General features: G+C 42.1%; 1 protein-coding gene across 7 annotated transcripts in view; it reads left to right on the top strand.

Moving 5' to 3' along the window:
• The window catches only part of DMD (dystrophin), a 2,035,184-nt gene that overhangs the window by 1,976,461 nt on the left and 35,660 nt on the right, over positions 1–23,063 (top strand). For 6 of the 7 annotated variants that reach the window (XM_065901105.1, XM_065901098.1, XM_065901100.1 and 3 more), the window contains one exon: positions 1,276–1,434. The exons of the other annotated variant lie outside the window; for it this stretch is intronic. In XM_065901105.1, the coding sequence (XP_065757177.1) occupies positions 1,276–1,434 (159 nt within the window). The remainder of the gene's footprint in view (positions 1–1,275; positions 1,435–23,063) is intronic. 7 annotated transcript variants of the gene reach the window in all.

Here is a 23,063-nt window from a genome sequence, read left to right as displayed (position 1 = left end):
TGCAGAATTTGGGAAGAGAGCTAACAAATTAGGTGGTCACAACTGCTTTTGTTTTGTTTTTAAACGAAACTTAGCTTTAGCTTATTCTGAGGGCATAAGATCCGTTTTGACTCGATGTTGGATGGTAGTATCATATGTTAGGGGCAGATCTGGGGAAGTGGTTTGGTAGATTGGTTGACTTCACTTAAATGTTTGTTTTTAACACCCAATAATTATTTTAATTTTAACTTAGCAACCAATTGTCTGCCTTGATGGACCAAGGTCATTTAAATTAGGAGGATTTTTTCCCCTAAATCGGAAAGTTTTTCAACTCAGAGGACATAGAGATGAGAAAAGGAAATTAAAGGGGTGTGGAGAGGGAAAAATTAACGTATCATCTTACTGAAATGTAGCCGGAAGCGAAGGGATTTAGCCTATCACTATGAACAGAATGAAGTCCTTATAACTCGGAGGTACACAGGCTTTTCAGGAGCTGGGGGCGATGCATTTAGAAAATAATTTCTTCTGTGTATGAGAGAGTTCCTAGATATGAGGAAAGATTGCAGCTTCCTCCCAACGTATAAGCCTTTGGCCTCTTTGTTCCCCAAGGTTAGTCTTTGAAAAGCTGCTCGGAGGAATGAGTTGTTCAGTCCTCTTGTATTAGTCACCTTAATGGCTTTTTTTTTCCCCTGCCAATTTTTGTTTTTCTATCTAAACAATAATTGAATGAAATAGTAGTCATTTTTATCTGTAGTTTCATTATTGTTACCATCCTGCCTCTGTGGGGTTTATAAGTTGAAACTGGCTTACCAAAGCAACACTTTTCACTTGCATTGCTTTCCACTTAAGAAAATATTTACTCTCTTATTTTAACGGCTTCAGTTTTTTCCTGGTCAGTATCAACAACACAGTGGGTGAGTGAACAGATTGTCTTGACAGGCTTGGTAGCGAAAGCATTATACAGCCATTATTACGTCTCTTAATATTTACTAACGATTGATGAAACTGTCAACGTAGAGTCCCAGTATTACTGTCATTCTGCCATTCATTTACCCACGTAAATAGGCCAACCAGATTCAATGGAAAATCTGAGGAAGAAACACGTGGATTTGTCACCAACAGGATGGTAGACCACGACTTCAGGAGTATGAAAATGTCTTTAAAAGCAGGAAAAAGGGTCTAATTAATTGTTAAGAGCAAATAACTGTTTCTATTTTTAAAATACACACCCAAGTCCCTGACCCCCAAGGCAAAATAAGGGGGGAAAAAACCAAAACCTTTGATTTTATTTTCCAGAGATGATGAACATTTGTTAATCCAGCATTACTGCCAAAGTTTGAACCAGGACTCCCCCCTGAGCCAGCCTCGTAGTCCTGCCCAGATCTTGATTTCCTTAGAGAGTGAGGAAAGAGGGGAGCTAGAGAGAATCCTAGCAGATCTTGAGGAAGAAAACAGGTGAGTTTTCTTTCTAGCTTTGTCATTGGTATGCAGAGTGCATACACTTGCGCACGTAGAAAAGTGCCAGGAATCTTCACTTAGAGTCATTTTATGTCTAATTGTTTTCTCCAATAATCTGTTTAGCTCCGTTTACAGATTCTCTCTCTCTTTTTTTTTTTTGTCATCCGAAAGAAGAAAATGAATGCAATAGCATAAGTAAGAACTCATATAGTAGGTGTTAAAGGAATGAATGCTGATGGTGGTATTTGATTTGTTGCATGCGTTTCGGAGGCTTTGATTTTACGTTTGAGAATAGAATTTAAGAACAAAGTAGGTCATTTAATTTTATGATGATATGATTTGTACATGTGTTTGGCCATATTATCTATCTCAAAGCATTTAAGCAAGTCGGCTCATTGGTCATATTTGGGAATGAATTAGTTCACCTTAGTTTCCATCATCAAATACAGCGGTCATTTATGCATACTGTCCTAGCAGATTAGTGAGACAATTCCAGTTGTCAGTCATCACCTGAAAAACATGTCCATGGAAAAAGAGCAGAAATTATAAAAGTAAAAGCAAATTTCCTGATGACTGCACAGAGGACAAAGATGTAAACATCTGGCATAGTGTGGGATGTCAGGATAATGCAAATCATTGGACTTTTACTTTTGTATTACGTTTCTTATATCACGGGTCCCTTGGTTGGTTAAGAAAGGCTTTCGCACATGATCACTTCTAACTCAGTGTGCCTTCCTTAGACAGATGCCACCAGGCGAGTCTTTAAAGAGCCAGTGCTCAAATCTGTGGGACTTGAGTACTTTCATCTCTTTGGTTTAGCCCAAGGCACAAGGACCTCTCAATCGAGGCAACCCGGTATGTCTGAGAACCAGTGCCCTCGGGGAGTATGTCACCTCAAGATGAAAAGGCAAACTGCCATTCATCCATTGCTTTCTCCTGCCACTGGCCTCTTTCTAGCTCTCAGTACCGCTGACCTATGACCAGAGCTCCTTATCTGGTCGGCTTCCCTTTGTCTCTTTCTCGCCCCTCCAGTAAATCCTCCATGCCGACTGCAGTTGTGCACCTCTCCAGAACCAAGACCCAGCATGGCATTGTTCCTTCACTGGATTTCGGCATCGTTTAAAAAACCTAGCTCCTCAGCTGGGCATTTTAAACCTTCCACAGTTTTCTCTTGACCTGCTTGTCACAGCTTCATCTTCTTTTGTACCTGTATTCTGGCCATGCTGTTGTGGCTGCTGTGGTTTCTGAATGCATCCTGCTCTCATCCGCTTTCCGGGTCGAGCTCAAGCTTGCGTCTCAGCCTAGCTGCTAACCCCCATCGCTCCACTGCCATATCTGGCAAAGGAGTCCTTCCCATCCTCCATGCCCTTGCTCAGAATGATTTTCCCCACAGAGCCCTGTTAGATCCCGGCATCTGGAAGTAATCTATCATTTGTCTGTGTTCTCAGAATACTCTGGACCTTTCTCAGAGACCTGTGTTTCGGTTTGCTTTTTGATCAGTTATTCCCAACGCTTCCCTCTAATGGAGACAGTGAATGCCTTTGGAATAAGGCCTGTGTTTTAATCCTCTTAATGTCCCCTATGGTACCTAGCACAGTGTGACTATTTAATGGGTTCTCCAGAAATGTTTGGTAAAAGCCTGAGTTAAGAATACAGAGGGGATGCCACACACATACCATTCAGGAGGTAATACTGAGCATTCTGTGGGTTTGGGCCTTATTTGTAAGACTGGCAATGAACATCACGGTAGATAAAACCTTTCCCTCTACTTTATTGAGTACCATTAGTATTCACTTACGTTAAGTCTTTAATTATTTTAGGGGTCAAAGTCAAAGAGGAAGGAAAAGTTGGTATTGGCATTATAACTAGAATTTGATGTTACCCAGGAATAAAAATATTTTTGTACAATATGATTGTCCATTGTGTAATACATCTTTCCACTTCATTGGTCAAGAGTTCTGTCTCGGTTGTTATTACTACACTTGCCCTCCACACCCTGACAACCAGGCCAAAGAGTGCTGGTGAAGAGTACTTGGAACTATCATTTGTATATCATTTCGTCATTTTCAGAGCACTTTAATGCATTTTGGGTCATTTAATCTTCCTAAAAGCTCTGTGTAGAAGATGGATGAGAAAATGCAGGTTCAGAGAGGTTCAAACGGCTTGACCCAAATTTTACAATCAGCCAGTGGCAGAAGCAAATCCAGATCCAGATTTTCTGACTTAAGATAGCCAACTGTGCCTTGCACCAGAGCCTAAAGAAGAGTCATCCTATGTGAATGTCATTTATGTAGAAGTGTGCATTCTATGTAAATATCACTTATGTAGAACTGTGGCACATTCCATGGAATGGACCTTTACTTGAGGGAATATTTTTAGGACTACATATGAACAAACCTGTCCATCGACTGGTGGTACAGTGATCACCAGTTTACCCTGAAAGATATCCAGGACCATTCCCCAGGAATGACATGGTTTATTCTCTGAAAGAAAGAAAAGATAAATTGCACCAGGGCTGCTTAGAGCTCCCAAACGGAGAATCTGGTATTGGTGCACGTCTTTCTGTAAGTTATCTTGACCCTCAGGTAAAGGTCAGGATGAGCTTCCTTCTTTCTCTCTCTACTTTGTCACATTTTCACTTCCTACCAAATCCCAAGAGACGTCTCTGCAGATCTCCCCTCCTGAAGGTAGCCCCTGGTTTTCTTTGCTCTATCCTCTCCTGTCTTCCTGCAGTTCTTCTCAAAGAAATTCAGAGCCGTAGCTTTGTCTTCATGATCCTTGAGTTCAGTGTTGCTTAAAGGAGCCTGTAATTCACCATTTCCTTTCCTTCCTCCGAGAGAACCCGGGAGGTCATTAGATGTCCCCTGTCCGTGCCCGCCAACCTAGCTATATTTCTCTAGTCAAACTGGCTACGTAATTTGACGAATACAAGCAGACATTTAGAGCAAATGGGAAAGGATATTTAAAACTGAGAGTATCCCATGTCCCTTGGACACATGTCTATGTGTACTTTGTGTTCCTTTATCCTGTAGCAAGGGCTTATCTCCAAATGACAGTTAGCAAGGGAAAGAGGCTTGAAAAGATCCCCATTCCTGACTAGATATGTTTATTGAATTCTGTTATTCATGACACCTCCCCACCATGCCCTTGGAAAACAGAAATTGGCTAATGAGGAAGTGTCTCAAGGATACCTTACCTCTGTCTTTAGAATTCCATTTCTCCCAGTTTTTGCCACATAGCGTTCAATAAATATTTGTTGAATAAGTTAATGAATAAGTGAATTGAAATGAAGCTGAATTTATGTTCCTTGTAGCACTCATGCATGTACTTTTGGCTGAAATTCTTTTTACGTCCTAATTTCAGAGAGGAAAGCCTTTTGAAAGCTTTTCTTGTGCTTGCTTTTCAGAATACTTCCCATTTTCAAACTTCTTTGATGAGCACCAAGCCTTGCTTTGTCATAAATTTAGAATGTTCAAAATTCATTTTCCAAATCCTAAGCCCCGCGTGTCTCCCCCCACTGGCTTTCTCCGATTCTTGGCTTATGCCACAAAGATAAGGCGAAAGCTCTGAGCAAGAGCTAAGTCTGACTCTCAGTTTTCTCGATAGGGTCTCTCATAAATTTGGGTGACTAGTGACTTATACGGTCTTTAACGTTTCACTTCTGCATAATGTTTCTCCCTCATACCACAGATAATTCTGATTCACCTGTTCGGTCGAGACCAGTTGGATGTCGAGTATTTGCTCTACTGTGCGTCCTTAGCATTGCAGACTCCAAGTTCGCTTTTGTCCTGCGTACAGGACAGCCTGCAATCTGCTGACTTAAATCTGTAGTGACAAATTTCGATGTATTTTTCCCGGCACTAAGTGAACTCAGACTTGCTCTGAAATTCTAGGTATGACCCTAGCAATGAAAAGGTAGCCTTTATGAGAGACAAAAACCTCATTGTCATTCTGCTGCCTGCGCATCAAATTGATTAGACTGTTCCCAAGTCTACAAGGAGGCTAAATACTAAGCTGATTGACTGTGAAGTCTAAAGTTAATTAAAATTGTTAGTAGATGTTTTGTGACGACGGAGGATTCTGAACTTTTAGTACCTGCTAGGTACCTTTCATGTGTCTTGTTGGGCAACCAGTCATGATGCAGCCTAAGTGTGAGTTTTCCCTTGATCCTTTTCACTCGTCCAGTGGCCATGCAGGATTGTAAATGTTATATTCAGAAAAACTCTAGATGGGTTACTTATACCACTGAATTAAACTAACTGGCGATCGTCATCCTGGTGCTTTCCGTTGTAAACGACGTGATGACCGGGCCCGGGGCTCATAGTTTTCAGTCTTCACAGTCTCCGGACGTCTTTATCCCACGTTCCTTCCTTTGGTCTTTGTGTGAGTCTCACGTGATGGTGAGGAGATGGCCAAGATGAAGGGAAGCCGAAGCGGGTCGGGAGTGGGCGTTCCGAGCTGAGCGAGGAGCATAAACAAAGGTGTCGGGGAGGAACGGCACGGGATGCTTGGGGAAACCGCAGACAGTTGCGCGACCTCTGTAATTAGTCCAGAAATGGGAGGAGATGAAGCCGGACAGGTCGGCAAGGCCAGGTGGGGAACGACAAGGCCAGGTGGGGAGGGACAAGGACGCAGTGCGGTGCTGTGTGGGGGCCTCCTCACCTGGTACAGGAGCCCCCCAGGGGTGAGCCAGGAGCGACGCTGTTAGACTTACACTTACATGTGTGACTTGGGCAGACTGGGCGGAGGTTGGGGGGACTTTGAAAAGCACAGGCCTGGAAGAAGGAAGTCAGATGGGGAGGGAGCATGGAAGCTCAGGAAGGAGATGATAAGGGCCCACACGAGGGTAATAGAAATGGGGAGGATGGGCTGAATCTGAGGGATATTTTAGGGCAGGGGAGGGGAGGGGCGGGGCTGTTTGGCTGGCTGGTTGGGCGGATCTGGGGAGGGAAGGAATGCACCCCAGTTCTGGCGGGTGCGGGGCGAGACCGCGGTTGTTGGCAGCTGGGACTGACAACTCAGGAAGAGCGGCAGCAGGGTCGTCCTTCAGTTCAGCAGGATTTACAGAGGGCCTTCCTCAAGGTCAGGTAGCTGGAAGATGGTGAATGGGGTGCAGGAGACGTTGAGTTTGAGGTTCTGGTGACATACCCACGGACAAATGTCTGACGGTGGGAAATGGAACTTTGAAGCTGGAAGGAGGGGTGTGGGCCAGAGATAACAGATCTGGGAGTCACCAGCTCACAGCTGGTAGCTGAAACTGAGAGTCATTTTATCTACCCAGGGAGCAGTGGCAGAAGGGGAACAGTGGGCTTGGTAAAACTCTAGAAGATGTAAACATTAAGATGTTTATAGAAGTCCCTTTATTGTTTAATCGGTAATCCATGCACATTATATGAAATCCAAAGGGTCCGAAAGGCATATAAAGATAGTGAGTGTTTCTCCAACCTCGTCCCCTGGCTGTCGTGCTCCCAGCGCTGGGGGCTGCCCGCTTTACTTCTTTCTCGTGTAATCTTTCAAAGATATTCTCTACATACGCAAATGTTTTTGTGGTTGTTGGAATTATTTCACACAGTACCACGTAGTGTTCACTCTGGTCTTTTCGTTCTACTTAAAGATCCCTAATTATACACGCTGGAGGAATATCCCAGAAGAAGAGGGGAAGAGAGCTTGGGAATGATAGCATTTTCCCGGAGGAGGCAAGAGGGAGAGGGGCACAAGGACACAGGAGGAGGCATGGTTTTGAACGGGAGAAGGGCCGCCTCTGAAAATCATGTTGTAGGTGACGAAGCCAGGGTAAGGAATGGGGGTGGGGAAGATAACAGTGAACGTTAACTGTCCAGTACACATCATTGGGAATTAGTAGAGACTGATTCTCATAGCTGGTCTGCACATTTTTTTTTAAGTTGAACTGGGGGGAAAGAGTAGTGTATGAGAAAGTTAATGAGTCTAGGCCCTCATGCCACTTGGCAATAGGAGCCCCCAAAACACAGGGCTACAGAGCCTTTTTAGAGAAAGGGAGCTACTTTTCTCATACAAATCAAACCGACAAGGTCTTTCATGGCCAGAGAAGCTGCCGTATGAAGAGAAGCTGAAGGGCATACCCACTGCATTTAATAAGCTGTGCAGGAGTCAACCGCCCCCGCTCTAGGCAGGCCGGGACGACAGTTACATGGGGCGGGGTCACCACGATTCCCAGGCTCAGTTTCTACCTAAGCCACCCAATAACTACATTTCCTTCAGTGTATCCTGAGTTAATCGAAGCTTGTGGATGGATGACCCGAGTTCTCCCTCTTTTTAACGGTCTTATTATGCTAAATGTATTAACGTTGCCTTAAACCTTTTCGGGGAGCAGCATCACGTTTTCTTTTTTTACAAGACAATTTTATCTTTCACAGTAGAGACAGTTTGAATATTCATATTATAAATTCTCTGTAAACACACAAACAGAATTTAACTTGGAATACAGGTAGCCACGTATAATCTTTTCTTTTAAGCGAAGTATAGTTGATTTACAAGATTGTGTTTCAGATGTACAGCACAGTGATTTGGATATATATGTATGTGTATATTTTTTTTCAGTTCTTTTCCATTATCGAATATAGTTCCCTGTGCTATACAATAGATCCTTGTTGTTTATTCTGTATATGGTAGTGTGTATCTGTTAATCCCGTACTCCTAATTTATCCCTCCCCCCTCCCCTTTGGTAACCATAAGTTTGTTTTCTACGTGAGTCTGTTTCTGTTCTGTAAATAAGTTCATTTGTACTCTTTCTTAAATTCCACATATGAGATATATAATATTTGTCTTTCTCTGACTTCATTTAGTATGATAATCTCTACGTTCATCCATGTTGCTGCAGATGGCATTCGTTCATTCATTTTTATGGCTGCGTTATTCCATTCTGTGTGTGTGTGTATGTATATATATATATACACGTGTGTGTGTATACACACACACCCCACATCTTCTTTATCCATTCATCTGTTGATGGACAACATCATGAAGTTTTAAGTGCAAATACTCAATCTATTTAAATGGGGAATATGTTTTTTAAAGACTGGAGTTATCACTCGATTTTAGGGTCCTCTGTCTTAGATGTCTTGGAAATCATAACAAAAACTCGTCCGGTGAGTTTAGATCTTGGCGTAGGAAATTGGATAGTCATGAGGACTGCTTCATCCCACAGAAAAACTGAAGTACCCCTCTGGTGATAACAGTATTCACAACTTATTGGTACAGCTGCCATCTTCCTAGAGCAAGCTGGATAAAAGCTGAAGTTCTTACAATCCGATTTCCCTTTTTAGATCCTCCATGAAGACCCTCATCCTTCTTTTGGCTTTTGTTACCAGACCATCCTGCTACAGTAGAACTGACCGTAGTCTTAACTTTCTTTAGTTACTTTCCAGGCCTGAGGATATCATTCCATTCAATTCAACAGCTAGTTAGTGAATGCTTAATGTGTTTTTCAGACAGGACTAGAAAAAGGAATAAGCCTTGGTTCTTACCCTCATGGGGCTCAAACTTTAATAAAAAGACATTCAAATATAAACAGTTATAACCCAGTGTTACAAGTGCTCTGAGGGCACAGAGGTGAATGACTAGTTCTGTCGGAGGGATTGGGGAGACTTTCACAAAGGGAGGTGAACATAAAGGCTGAACAGGAGTTTTCCAGGCTGAGAGAGGGCGTAAGGTTGAGCCTTTGCAGACTGTTGGGGCAGTGAGTTATGTGCGGCCAGAGCACAGGATGAAGAGAACGAGAGAGTAGTGGAGTGGTAGGTGGAGACCACTGTTGAAAGGGCTTTACATGTCAGACAAAGGAGTTTGGACACTATCCTATAAGCAGTTGAACAGTGAAGGCTTTGTGAGGAGGAGAAGATTTAGCAAAATAATTGTAAGCAGGGAGCTAAAGCCATGGAGATTGGTGGAAGGATAGTGCAACAGTTCATTGAAACGTGGCCAGGTTCTTAACTAAGGATCTCTTAGGCAAGTGAAGAAGTGATAGAGAAATGGGAAGTCGCTGGATGAATGAGGCCAGGGGAGATGGGAGAGGGAGGAATTGGGTGGTATGAAATTTTTTATCAGGGAACTGGGAAATGGTCATTAAAAAACAATATCAACAACAACATAGCACACACAAGAAAAGCTACTGATTGGCCAAGGTCAATGGATAGAGAAAAAGAACTACGTGTTGCGCATACTGAGTTCTGTTTGCCCAAGGAGATTCAAACATAGCAGTAAGATTCCTGTAGTAGAAATAGTAAATCAGTGAACATAGTGGGGATTAACTTAGTTGATATAATTGAGCTTCAGATTTAGTTTGAGGTTCCCTGCAGGCAGGGGGAATAAGAGGAAACAATGATTTGTCTATCTCTCAATATTGGATGAAAGAAGCGTGAAACTTTCTAAGGAAACAGCGTGGTTTTCCTGGTTCTAAGTAACAGTAACAGCAAAAACAAATAGCTGTCATTTGAGTGCTTGCTGTGGACCAAACCTGTTCTGAGTGTATGTAAGATCCTATTCAATCCCCACAACAACCCTATGAACGAGAGGCTGTTTCCCAGATAAAGACTCCATGACACAGGGTATGAAGGACACGCCACACGGCTAGCAAGGAATAGGGCCTGGATTCAAACTCAGGCATTCCTGGACTCTTAGACAGTGTTAATGCTTTGGTGTGATTACTGGCTAGTCTCCTTATCAATATTTTTATGACAAAGACTGAAGGAAATTGTATGTGGCTGCTTCTAGTAGCCTTTGATAATTGTGGAAAGCTTGCCATTAAAGACCAAAGAAATGATGACAGTTCTCCATGGATAAAGGTCACTATTGCCCAAAATGTGTTCTATAACATACCTCTAAGATACTCTAAAAAGACTGAGTCTAAGGACAGATAAACTTTGGAAGTGCTTGTACTGGAAAGTGTTGATTAATTTGCGTTTGCATTGAAGAGTCCAGAAGTAAAGAAACATGATTAGCTTTGTTTAACCCAGTGTTGGTTACACATACTTGACCTCAGCCCAGTTGTAGTGTTCTGTGGAACTCACTTTGGTAAGAAATACAAGTCTGTACTAATGTCTCTGAAAATGAAGCCTGGATTTTTCTCACAAAAGTAACTTCCGATTTTCTCCAGTAGTAAAGCCCTACAACCCGAGAGACCAAAATGATTTAGTCTGGAAAATTCAGATAGGTATTAAATCATCTCCTGTAAGAAGAGATAATTCTAGGAGGTCTTTTTGTGGAACATCCCACCGTGAGTGACCTGGCTTTCCCATCAAACCACGAAAAAGCATTTCCACCAGTAACTTGACAAAATTAATTTGCTATATGGAGCTCTTAATTGTTGTTAACTGATTGAATTTCGATGGATGTCTACCAAACACAGGAACTTTTGCTCCTATAACAATTACTGTTGGATTTTGCTGCGTAAGTTGTTAGATGCGAAGGCCAGTTGTTACTTGAGGCCTCTCCTGGGTTGTGATATAAAAGTGTATTACCAACACATGGGAAGATATTAGCAGGAATGCGGGTGTAACAGTCATCTCAATGACAGATTAAGGTATACATTTTGAAGATGTGTAGCTAGTGTCTGGTCCTGTGTAATGCTACTTGAGGAAGCTGATTCCTTTTCCGGCACTGAAATGTTAGAGGAAGGATCAGTGATGGATCTATCAACCTTGTGTGGCTTGGTACTTAGCAAGTTTAAGTTCACAGAACCCATGGCTAATGGAGACATCCAAGAGACTGTTGAAAACACAGGTCTGGAGTCTAGAAGAGAAGGCTGGACTGAGGAGTAATGGGTTGGGGAGGTCGGGTCATGGGTGTAGAGGAGGTGGAAGCCTAGCGAGAGGACAGGGTCCTCTTAGGAAGAGAACACGTGTGGAAAGAAGACCAAGGACCTCCTGGTGTACTTGATTGTAACTGGCTATGCCCAGTTCTCCACCAGTAGCCCAGATAGAAATGGTTTCCTGGTTTGTATTACTTATGTAAATGGATGACTTCTGCAGATGACCAAACCCTTTTTTATTTTCCTGCTCTGTGGATAATTAAAGTTGACCCCTTTCTGTATCTCCAAATTCTGGGTTACCTTTTGGTACCACTCCGTCTGCTATCTACAATTTATAAGTAAACCCATATGATCCTCTTCCTGTAATTTCCTAGTAAATCAAAGTGATTATTTCAAAGATAGAAAATAACCTATATTCTTAGCTTAAACAATGAGCATAATTCCCAGTCCCTTTGCATTAGTGTAAGGTTTGTCACCATGGAACTGAACAATATCCCACACGCTAGAAGGTGAGCTCTTGAAGGGTGAGGGACTGCGTCTCGCATATGTTTCTCTCTGTAGTGCTCGCGTAGGCTTTACACGTTGATTCGATTAATGGATAAATGTCCTTTGGAGTTTTCTAGTTCCCTGCCAGATTCCTTGGCTGGTTTTTCTACGTCTGTGACTCTATTTCTGTTTTGTCAGTAAGTTCATTTGTATCGTTTATTTCAGATTCCATATATAAGCGATATCACACGGTATTTGTCTTTCTCTGTCCGACTTGCTTCCCTCTGCATGACAGACTCTAGGTCCATCCACGTCTCTACAAATGACCCGATTTCATTCCTTTCTATGGCTGAGTAATATTGCATTGTATATAAGTACCACATCTTTTTTTTTTTTAACATCTTCATTGGAGTATTTATGCTTTACAATGGTGCGTTAGTTTCTGCTTTATAACAAAGTGAATCGGTTATACATATACATATGTTCCCGTATCTCTTCCCTCTTGCGTCTCCCTCCCTCCCACCCTCCCTGTCCCACCCCTCCAGGCGGTCACAAAGCACTGAGCTGATCTCCCTGTGCTATGCGGCTGCTTCCCACTAGCTATCTACCTTACGTTTGGTAGTGTATATATGTCCATGCCACTCTCTCGCTTTGTCACACCTTACCCTTCCCCCTCCCCATATCCTCAAGTCCATTCTCTAGTAGGTCTGTGTCTTTATTCCTGTCTTCATCCCGCATCTTTTTTTATCCATTCATCCGTCGATGTACATTTAGGTTGCTTCCATGTCTTGGCTATTGTAAATAGTGCTGCTGTGAACATTGGGGTGCATGTATCTTTTTGAAGTATGGTTTTCTCTGGATATATGCCCAGGAGAGGGATTGCCGTGGATCATATGGTAGTTCTATTTTTAGGTTTATAAGGAACCTCCATACTGTTCTCCATAATGGCTGCACCAATTAACATCCCCACCACCAATGTAGAAGGGTTCCCTTTTCTCCACACCCTCTCCAGTATTTACTGTTTATGGAGTTTTTAATGATGGCCATTCTGACCGGTGTGAGGCGGTACCTCATTGTAGTTTTGATTTGCATTTCTCTGATAATTAGTGATGTTGAGCATCTTTTCATGTGCTTTTTGGCCATCTGTATGTCTTCTTTGGAGAAATGTCTGTTTAGAACTTCTGCCCGTTTTTTGATTGGGTTGTTTGGTTTTTTGACATAGAGCTGCATGAGCTGTTTGTATATTTTGGAGATTAATCCCTTGTTGGTCGCTTTGTTTGAAAATATTTTCTCCCACTCTGTGGGTTGTCTTTTATATCATTTTCCACTGGACGGAAAACACTGAAGTTGTTTAGGTTAACCCAGACTTGAACATTTCCTGCGCTTATTTTGGAGCTCTCTTTTAAATTCATTGTCTGAAAATACTGAGAACTGTCTGCATACATAATTCTGCAGGCATGTACACAGCGTCTTTCTCTTATGTACACGGTTAAACTTGATTCCTCCATAGTAGGAGAGAGCATTAGAAAATTATGGACTTCATTGGGGGAAATCATCTTTTTTGCTGTGAGAAATAATATTTTGAATTTAGAACTTTTTTGTGTGTGGTACACGGGCCTCTCACTGCTGTGGCCTCTCCCGTTGCGGAGCACAGGCTCCGGACGCGCAAGCTCAGCGGCCATGGCTCACGGGCCCAGCCGCTCCGCGGCATGTGGGATCTTCCCGGACCGGGGCACGAACCCGGGTCCCCTGCATCGGCAGGCGGACTCTCAACCACTGCGCCACCAGGGAAGCCCTAGAACGTATTTTTTATAAGAGCTTTATCAAGATATAATTCACATACCATAAAATTAACGCATTTAAAGTGTATGTCACTGGTTATTAGTGTATTCACAGAGCTGTGCAACCATCGTCACATAAGCAATTTTAGAACAATTTCCTCACCCCAAAAAGAAACGCCATACCCATTTTCAGTCACTCTCCATTTCTTCCAAAACAACCGCACCCCAGCCCTAGACAGTCACTAATCTTCTTTGTTTTATATGGATTTGCTTATTCAGGACTTTTCATATAAATGGAATAACACAATACATGGTCTTTTGTAAGTGGCTTCTTTCACGTAGCCTAATATTTTAAAGGAACGCCTATGTTGTAGCATGTAGTAGTACTTCATTCTTTATTACGGAATGATATTCTATCGCATAGAAATACCACATTTTAAAACATTCATGTGGCAGTTGATGGACATTTGAGTTGTTTCCACTTAATGGCTATCATGGATAATTCTGCCGTGAACATTTGTGCACGAGTACTGGGACTTACTTTAAAGAAGTGATCCTGTAGTTTCTGTCATTGTAATAGAGGAGACCGTAGGATCAAATATGGCAAGAGTATATAGCAGGGCGTGCCAGGAAGTGAAAAATAGGCCATCAAGATAAATTTACTGGGAGAATTTAAGGCCAAGTCTTAACTACTCGTGAGGGAATCAAGCCAGGACACACACAGCCTAAAATTATGCTTCTCCTAGAGACCGTTACAGCGTTTTGCTGACCACAAACAATGAAAGTTTAATATTTTACTGTATTTATCTGAAAATTGAAACACACTTTTCCCAATGGTACTATTCTTGGAGACTAGACTTCCTCACTTCTAAAACCTTTCCAGTCCTAGTATGCTTTGTGTATGGTTGAGACTAGTCACGGTCATATTTGTCTTGGGTTTTGTCTGTCTGCTTTCTTTCCAGGTATAACAGGATTTTTTTGAATGAATTCTTCTCTTCTTGTGTTGGAACTTTTGATTAATACATTTATTCTCGGACAACACTGTGTTAGTCCTTGCTCAGGGATTTGTGAAAAAACATCTCACTCGTTGAAGATTAAAAAAAAAAACTAAAGCCCATTAATACTGTCAGGTTCTGTCTCATGGAGCTCAAGCAAGATATAGATCACTATGTCAAGGGCAAATCCTGAGAAGAGAGTATATGTAAGTACGTTAACCCTGTAGACTTGGTCTGAATAGTTTATTACAGCAGTAATCTGTGGACAAAATTTTATCATTCTGTCACACGCCCAGCAGATTTGGTGGAATCTAAGGAAATCTCATCCTAGTGATCTTAGCTCAGTGATTTCATTTTGCCCCGATGCTCAGCTGTGATACACTTTACTACAGCACAGATGATGGAACATATACAATTCCCAGATTCTGGGGTAGCTACGATCATGACTGGGGAGGGGGGGCAAGAATTAAAGAGAGCAAATGGTGAATCAGTTTCTAAGCGCTCACGCTCTCCCTCTCTCCCTCTCTCCCTCTCTCCCTCTCTCCCTCTCTCCCTCTCTCCCTCTCTCCCTCTCTCCCTCTCTCTCTTTCTCTCTCTCTCTCTTCTCTCTCTCTCTCTCTCTCGCTGTCTCTCTCTCTGTATATATATTCTGCCAAGTTCAGTGGGTGTTATTAGATTGCTTTTATTTCAGACAATTTAGGTGCTTTCCTTTGGTAAGAAGCTTTCAGCACACCTGAGGTTCCAAATCCAAAGAGTACACAATATAGAGAAAGAAGTCATAATAATTATGAACACTTAGATTGGGCTGGGTCTGGTTCTAACAAAGTTGTACATAGGGAATGTAGACCGCACTGGCTCACTGAACTTCCTGGTGGGATGAGTGCTTAGGTCAGTTGCCCAGCCTCAGCAGCTGGCAGAGCCTGGCTGTGAATCGAGGTCTTTCTAACTCCAGAACCGTGCTGTCAAACCCTGTTGCAATTCCCACCTCAGCCACGGGTGATAAAAGGCACCAAAAAGGCAATGTGTCCAAAAAAACTTCTCGTATTTTTCTTTACTTGCTTCAACATGGCTTTTTATAAGTAAAGGTATTTATTTATTTTTTTCTTCGGCTGCCTTGGGTCTTTGTTGCTGCGTGTGGGCTTTCTCTAGTTGCGGCGAGCGGGGGCTACTCTTCGTTGCCGTGGTTTCTCTTGCTGTGGAGCACTGGCTGTAGGCACGCGGGCTTCAGTAGTTGTGGCGCAATGGCTTAGTTGCTCCGCCGCATGTGGAATCTTTCCGGACCGGGATCGAACCTGTGTCCCCTGCATTGGCAGGCAGATTCTCAATCACTGTGCCACCAGGGAAGTCCTGCTTCAACATCGCTTTTAAATGCAGATATCACTGGAAGAAATGGTACATTATTATAAAATCCCAGTAAGGTTTATTCAGTAGGAAAGGGGCTGGAATTTAAGAGCTCTACATGCATTACAAGGGGACAATGTTAAGAGAAGAGGATTAGAAACAAGAGCCTGGGTGGGTGGGGGGGGGGGGTTCCTGCCATTTTTACTGTTTTGCTTAAGGCAGACCTAAAATATGCATATTTTTACTTCCCACCCTGTGAGCGGCTCCATAATTAACACTGGTAGTGCCAAAGCATATTAATGTCTCTTTCCATCTAGTTTAGGGGTATTTTTGACTTTGTGTTTGATAAAATTTTACAGTATAGCTTTAAATATTTTAATTATAATTGAAAAAGGCTCTGTGCAATTTCCAGTTTTTAAAATACCTCACGCCTGCGAAATTTGTCTTTCCCTTTTTTTTTTTAGAAACTGCTAATTTGCTAGATTTATAGTTGCTGTAATAGTTCTGTGTGATTTACTACATTTGCCTGAATCCAGATTGGTGGATATGATTTAGCTGCTTTTAACACTGTATGAGGGTAAAGCTAGATTTCTCTGGGCCTAATCTTTTTAGATGCAGACCTTTGTAGTTGTTCCCACTTTATGAAACGGATCCTGTGTGTGCTCATGCTTTGATATACAGTTTAATGTATAAGACTTGTTAAGACAGTGATCACTGGAAAGTGATCTTCAATTATATAATGACACACAGTACGGAAGTTCCATTTAAAGAGTACATGACCTACATTGAAAACACTTGGTTGACATCAGTAAATTAATAGAACTTACACAAAGGTTGTTGTAATGTTCTTTATTATAACTAGCATGTAGCTTGTTATGATTGCTAGAGGGACCAGGTGCTTTCATGTTTTCAGCAGGTAGAGGTAAGGCCAATTTGATTTCTCTCTTTTTTTTTTTTTGATTTGTTTCTTATATCAATTAGCTAGTTAGGAAACATTTTTTAATGTAAATTTGTATCTGGACAACCACATTTATACACATGATGACATAAAATTAATCAGATACAGCTACATAGTTGTAGAATGGAGGGATTTTTTTTAAGCTCTATGGAGAGTAAGAAATTAATAATGGATGGGAGACTTTTTTTTTTTTTTTTTAGCAAGACTGGCTGCAGGAAGAAATTGTGGTGACAGAAACCATGTGACGTGAATTTGAATTAGTGTTCTTTAGGGAGCTACCAGAGAAATATAATTTACAAGATAATCAAGGACCTAAACAGATTCTCTGTGGAGTCATTGTCTGCTCCCTGACGTATATTCTCATCTACGTTGAAATGACTCCACAAATACCGTCTAACAATTAGAGAATCAATAGGGGTGAAACGTACATGTATAACTTCAAGAAAAGCAAAATATATATCTGTAACAAACAATATAGATTGACAGCCAACTGTTAAAATGAGCAGATTATGTACTTGTGGTTAAGGTTTAAAATGACTCACCCTGGAACAGTGGTATCTCACTGATCTTTTATGGGAATGATATCCCCTATGTGCTTTATAAATACTGCATCCAAAAATATCCAGCATCACGATGTACTTTAAAAGGTACTGGCATAGAAGTTTTTAAATTTAAGAAAATGACTTAGTTCATAAGGGCTAACTGGCTTCATTTCCCAACCCCTAACACTGCTCTGTAACCGTGACCACATTTATTAGGAAATGTTTAGTAAAAGCTATCTCTAATTCAACTCTTTTTTTTAAGCGCTTTTAAAAATTAATTTTATTTTTATTTATTTTTGGCTGCGTTGGGTCTTCGTTGCTGCGCGCGGGCTTTCTCTAGTTGGCGGTTAGCGGGGGCTACTCTTCGTTGCGGTGTGCAGGCTTCTTACTGCGGTGGCTTCTCTTGTTGCGGAGCACAGGCTCCAGGTGCGTGGGCTTCAGTAGTTGCAGCACCCGGGCTCAGTAGCTGTGGCGCACAGGCTCAGTAGCTGTGGCGCACGGGTTTAGTTGCTCCGCGGCATGTGGGATCTTCCCGGACCAGGGCTCAAACCCGTGTCCCCTGCAGTGGCAGGCAGATTCTTAACCACTGTGTCACCAGGGAAGCCCTAATTCCACTCTTTGCACATCAGTTTTTCTTGGTAATCTTCATCAAAATTTATAAATACCTGTAAAAGAGAACTTAGACTCAAGTCAAAGAACTTTGTATTTTACTTGGTTTCTGGCCAAGATACCTCCTTTTGAGCTATTTCGGGTGCTATTTCTGGCTTTTCGAACCTTTGGCATGACAGCTTGTCCTGCCTCAGAGCTTCAGGAAGAAAAACCATTCCCTCAAAATAAATAAGTTTGTTATTGAGCTCAATAGAAGTTTTATGTATGCCACATACTTGTTTAGGGGAGGTCACTTGTTCGGTTCACTGAACCCTGTTCTGGTAAATTTAGATTTGAACGAGTACTGTGGGAACGCTGACCGTACATTTACAGAATCAACATGTCCTGGTAGGCTTCTGATTAAGATAATGTTAGCTTTTGCTTTAAGGCATCTTCTTCTCCTACCATTTGTGCAGTGGTAGGTAATGTATGGAGTGAAAAAAATTTTAAAGCCGTAGTTGGGCTTGAAAACAAGATGAACATTTCTGTGGACCAGAAATGGGGAGTTGGGGGGAGGGGGAGTGCAGGACGTGGTGAGCAGTGTGTGGGGCTCACACGCTGGTCAGTGGACTTTCAAACTCCTGTTGCAATAACAGGAATTAAAATTCTCCTCCCCAGGTCAGGGCTCAGAGCCAGATTTGAAATCAGGGTCCTGCCAAAACACACCTGGAGAGAGCCAGACACATACTCACTTACATTTGAAAGGAAAATGGAAAAGAGAACCATTTGGACTGCAGCAGGGGACTACAGCTTATATGTATGTAGCCATGGACCTAATGCATAGAACCTAGGGAAGAAGTGAGAAGTATGGTTGAGAAAGGGGAGCATCACAGCCAGGTCCTTGAAGCCAGGACCTGAACCGTGCTGCCTGGTGAATGAAATTAGCAATGATTGCATTCATATCACTCACTGTAGGAGCTTCAAGCCACCGATATAAGATCTAGCCCCAGACTAGAGGCCCCGAGACCCCGCTGCCTGAGTGGAAACAGCCATAAAACCACTTGACAGAGAACAGTCAGTTCAGAAGGAGCGAGAAGTAGAATGGAGACACTCAAACACGAAATATAGCAGAAAACACACTCTATCCCTTTCAAAATGTCTCCAAACCCAAATCCAAAACACACAGGCAGACTTGAGATAGGCCCCGCAAACTGACCATCAAATGATGAATTAAGCCTAGATGAAAATAAAGTGAAACAGTCCGACAAAGACTGTAAGTACATTTAAGATGCTCAAAGACATAAATGAGGAAATACCATTTATTAAAATAAATTAAAAAACAGAAATCGATGAAGTACAGATGGATCTGGAAAAGACATCTTTGGAAATCAAACACTATCGTCATTGAAGCTACTGAACTCAATAGACGGGGTAAATTCTAGGCTGGACCCAGTCAGGGAAGATAAGGAATTGAAAAGATGATGCTGAGGACTGTACTATACACAGCACTAAGGAAAACAGGTAAGTGTTAAATAAGCAATTAAGGAAAGATGGGGAATGGACCACAAGACTCTAACATACACCTAGTACAAGTTTCAGAAGAGAGAATGGAGGAAATGGCAGAGAAGCAACATTTGAAGCAGTAAGAGCCGAGAATCTTCCAAAACTGAAGAATGATGTGGGTCTTTAAGGAAATGGTCTCCCGAGAGAAATTTCAAACATCTGGGAAGGCAAGAGAGGCCTGTGTAGAGCAATTGGTATTCTTTACAGCTCAGCTTTGGGAAGCCCTGGCTGATTCAAATGAGCTTTTTCTGTTTTTCAGTGGAAAGCATAAAAAACAGAAGTGCAGTGTCTTGTATGTATTAAACCATGGTTTCTGAACAAGGGCACTTAGAAATAACTCACTAAAGGAGAGCTCTGTGGGAAACTAGACCCAGAGAAAGACGTCTCTGGAAAAGGTGGTCTCCTGTCAGTAACTTTGTGAAAAGTAAGTGGGAGGATAGTAATCGTTTGTTGTACTGTCCTGAAGTCCATGTCTAAAAACAATGTTTTCAAAAAGAGCATCGTGGATGACCCACTCTGGTAGAAAGAAAAGTCTTGAATAGGATTCTCCATAAAAAGGTGTTACCAACTGGGAGATTTCAATGAAGGTGGATTTCTTTTAGTGAACACTTCAAGGGAAAAAAAAATAGAAGATAATTCCCATCAAATGAAACCTTGTGAACATTGGGTGCTGCTTCAGGTTCACGGAGACATTTCCACGATTGTCAGTTAAGCGGCCAGAAATTGCATTTAATTAATGTGAACGACCGACTACTTATGGTGGTTCACACCCAGAGGACCTGTGTGTACAATCTGGCTGAGGGTAAACTTACTTTGATGAATTTCTTCTTATTACTGCTTTGTCAAAGCAGATGGCTATGAAACAAACTGCACCTCTAACTCTCCTTGAAGACTGATAGCAGATAGGATTTCAATCAATACAGATAGGATACTACATTCCTGTAAATGAAAAAGATCAGAGATTGATTTTCCTGTATGACTTTAAACAGATTCCTAGAAAACTTGTAACGTTAGGTCCAGGGTAGAGCTTTAAACAAAAGACAAGCCCGAAACAAAAATAGATTGGATTGAAATAAAATCCTCTTCGGGGCAGAGATCCAGCATTTTGAAACTAGGCATTTCGGAAGACGCGCCATCCCCGAGGGACAATGGGAAAACTCTCCTTGCCTGCTCACCACTTGCCTCTCACGTCTTTTCTCATAGACAGACATCTCCCACATTTGTGGATAGGACATTCTCTAACCCGATGAAATACCATCTGTGAACCACAGAAATCTGTCATCTTATTTTGGTATTCATGGTAACTGGAAGAAAGGTATCAAGAGTTCTATCAAGAGTTCTGCTCATTTGCTGGGTATCAAATAACAGGTGTCCTCTGTTGGAATTGTATTCTCAGCAATTCTAAAGCAAGAAGGAAATCTATACCCCTATGTGTATTTATTAAAAAGCATAAAAATAAGAAAAATGATTTAAGCATTCAACCTAAAAGCTAGAGGAAAAACACAGGAAGTTACAGAACATTGTTTTGTTTTTGTTGGTTTTTGTTTGTTTGGTTTCTGCGGTACGCGAGCCTCTCACTGTTGCGGCCTCTCCCGTTGCGGGGCACAGGCTCTGGACGCGCAGGCTCAGCGGCCATGGCTCACGGGCCCAGCTGCTCCGCGGCACGTGGGATCTTCCCGGACCGGGGCATGAACCCGCGTCCCCTGCATCAGCAGGCGGACCCTCAACCACTGCGCCGCCAGGGACGCCCTGTTTCTTTTTAAAATTTATTTAATCTTGGCTGTGTTGGGTCTTCGTTGCTGCGCACGGGCTTTCTCTAGTTGCGGCGAGCAGGGGCTACTCTTCGTTGCAGTGTGCAGGCTTCTCATTGCGGTGGCTTTTCTTGTTGCAGAGCACAGGCTCTAGGCAGGCAGGCTTCAGTAGTCGTGGCACGTGGGCTCAGTAGTTGTTGTGGCGCATGGGCTTAGTTTGCTCCGCGGCATGGGGTATCTTCCCGGACCAGGGCTCGAACCCGTGCCCCCTGCATTGGCAGGCAGACTCCTAACCGCTGCACCGCCAGGGAAGTCCCAGGACCTTGTTAATGGACATAAAAGGAGACTAGAATAACTGAAGAGCTTCACCATATTCCTGGCTATGAAGACTCAATAGCACGGAGTCAGCTCTTCCCATTTTAATCTATACAGTCAGTGTAAGTGAAACCCGGCATTTCAACAAGGATTTTCCTGAAATATGAAATCTTGACACTAAAATCATAGGGATGATCAGAGAGGTCTGAAGAGCCAAGAAAATTTTTCAGACAAAACAAAGTGGGAGCGAGATGGCCTACCAGACAGACAGTGTATTTAAAGCCATAGTGTGGAATTGCACAGGGACAGATAAACCAACAGCAGAGACTAGAGAGCTCAGAAGCACACTTGTGTATTTATGGATGTTTGATGTATTATATAAATGCCATAGAAATCAGTGAACGAGAGGTGGACTACACAATGAATGGGGCTGGCTTAATAAGTTATCTATGTGGGGATAGTAAAATTAGATTTTATGTTCACACCAAACATAAAAGGTTCTGCGTAAAGTCCTAACTGTGAAAAACAAAATTTTGAACTTTAAAATGTAGGTGTAAGGAAGATTTTCTTAAAACATAAAAAGCAGAAAACATGGAGGAGTGTTTTGAAATTAAAAACTGTTGTACAATAAGATGCCAAGAATAAAGTTAAAGGTCAGCTATGCTAAGGTAAGTGTAGGAGATAATATCTGCTGTGCATATAACTGGCAAAGGATAAGCATCTCGAACATATCCAGAACGTGAATAAGACAGAGACAACCCAGTAGGGAAATGGGCAAGGAAACATGAAAAGCCAACTAACATAAAAGAAGTTCAGCCTCGGGGAATTCCCTGGCGGTCCAGTGGTTAGGGCTCTGTGCTTTCACTGCCAAGGGCGTGGGTTCGATCCCTGGTCAGGGAACTAAGATCCCACAAGCCACGCGGTACGGCCAAAACAGAAAAAGTTCAGCCTCACCCGTAGTCAGAGGTGTGCTCATTAAAATATACCCATCAACCAAAACTTAAATGTTTGGTAACACCAAGTATTTGATGAAGATGTGACCAAATGGAAAATCTCACTCACTACTGGTGGGAGAGTAAATAGGTATGAAATCTCTTAGGAGAGCAGTTTGGTGATCTGTAGCAATGTTGAAGATGTTGCTAGAACCCAGCAATTTTACATCTACGTACATTCTGTAAAGAATCTCTTAAACAGGTATCCAAGTAGACAGGTAGACAGAAGTTCATTGCGTCACTCTTTGTAATAGTGACAAGTTGGAAACAACCTAAATGTTCATTGAGAGGAGAGTGTTGTTGGCATATTCAAGCAGCAGAATAATACCTTACAGCCGTTAAAATCATGAACTATTATGTATCAACATGGATAAATCTCCCAAACGGTGTTGAAGGCAAAAAGCAACTCTTAGAGTGGTATGTACATGCTTCAACAGAGTTCTTAGACATAAAGTTTAAGAACGTGCAAAATAATGCTATTAGATTGAATCACGTGAAATGGCCATTTATGTAGGGTAGAAAAAGCCGAA

This window comes from Phocoena phocoena, chromosome X, assembly GCF_963924675.1.
Source record: "Phocoena phocoena chromosome X, mPhoPho1.1, whole genome shotgun sequence".
Classification (NCBI taxonomy): domain Eukaryota; kingdom Metazoa; phylum Chordata; class Mammalia; order Artiodactyla; family Phocoenidae; genus Phocoena; species Phocoena phocoena.
Note: the sequence above shows the minus strand (reverse complement) of the source record. Positions and strands in the feature narration are given on the sequence as shown.